General features: G+C 35.9%; 1 protein-coding gene across 1 annotated transcript; it reads left to right on the top strand.

Annotated features, from left to right (window-relative positions):
- On the top strand, positions 1–1,196 carry LOC117106058 (NADH dehydrogenase [ubiquinone] iron-sulfur protein 5-like; the record flags this gene model as incomplete). The annotated part of the gene is given in 2 exon segments (XM_033247395.1): positions 1–168; positions 653–1,196. Coding segments are annotated over 2 exon segments (264 nt in total), but the record flags the coding sequence as incomplete, so codon positions are not given.
- Positions 1,197–1,294: the final 98 nt, after the last annotated feature.

Below are 1,294 nucleotides of genomic sequence, written 5' to 3'. Positions count from 1 at the left end.
TATGCTGGCTTCAATGTTCCAAAAACACATTTCAGCTTTGAACCGAAGTGCGCTGATTTTGAGAGAGACTGGATGCGGTGTGCTAAGGGTCTTGGGTACACAAGAGCCTTCAAGGAATGCGATTTTGAATACTCAGACTTCATAGAGTGCGTGCGAGATACTAAGAAGGTGAGAACTTAGTAGAGAAAAAGAATTTTGTAGCAAAGGCGGGCCAAATCATAATATAAGAGAATCAGAAGTTTCCTTTTCCTTGTCACGCTGATACTCTCCAATCTTCCAAACGAACTTAGGGACATTTCAGAACTCTGTCTTTAAATGTGCACTCAGGACTTTGCTTGTTTGCCTAGTACTAGTAGTGTGTCTGTTTTCTGTGTTGTGCTTTTGTAAATTGCTCAGACGATAGTTGTGGCGCTTGTGATTTCCATGGGCATTTAATGCATCAGTATACTGCCTAAGTTTTTTCTTTGAGCAATTTGCACTTTCTGATATCAAGGAAGAGGAGCATTATAATTGCCTGTATCAGTACTAGTATGTGTCACTTTATTTATTTAATACAGTGTTAAATTGTAAAATTATAGTTCTAATTGGGAACTGCACTTTAAATACAGAAATTAATAAAACAATAATTGTTCATGTCTGCTTTCTCTTTCAGAATAACCGCTATATTGCAATCAAAAAGCAGAGAGCTAAGTTAATCAAGGAAGGAAAGTACACGCCACCACCGTACCCTACAGAACAACTTAACTGAGGAATACTTTTACTCTCGTAATGGAAATGAGTCTCAGTCGCAACAATTGTATGGTTTTCATTAGGAATTTGAACTTGTTGTGAAACCATAGCAATAAACTTTTAAAGTAATGAATATTCATTGTGGGGACAGTGATGGTTATCAGCCTTCTGATGGGAGTCTATTGAATGCACTGTGTAATGATAGCAGGTTTTAGTAAAGAATGTGTATGATATGCTAATGATTATTGTAATTCAGTAGCTGTGATTGTTTAGATAATTTGACTGCAGTAGGATGAAGCTGGGTATTGTTGCTGATTATTGTTTATTTCGTTTTTACATTGATCTTTTACCATAAAACACATGCATGGAAGTCCCTGCTTCTTTTCTTGCTGTCACAGACTCTCAATGCAAATTTTCCCTTTTCTGACTTGCTGATGCTTCAAGTAAACTATAAAATCAAATACAAATTGTTATTGTGTTTTCTTCTTTCTAGATAACTAACATTTATATAATATATGGCATTAAATCAGTTTAATTTTTTACCAGGGGTGGCGCCACGATTTGC

The sequence above is a fragment of the Anneissia japonica genome, unplaced genomic scaffold (genome assembly GCF_011630105.1).
Source record: "Anneissia japonica isolate Jap-2015-1 unplaced genomic scaffold, ASM1163010v1 scaffold185110_len1294_cov196, whole genome shotgun sequence".
In the NCBI taxonomy this organism is placed as follows: domain Eukaryota; kingdom Metazoa; phylum Echinodermata; class Crinoidea; order Comatulida; family Comatulidae; genus Anneissia; species Anneissia japonica.
Note: the sequence above shows the minus strand (reverse complement) of the source record. Positions and strands in the feature narration are given on the sequence as shown.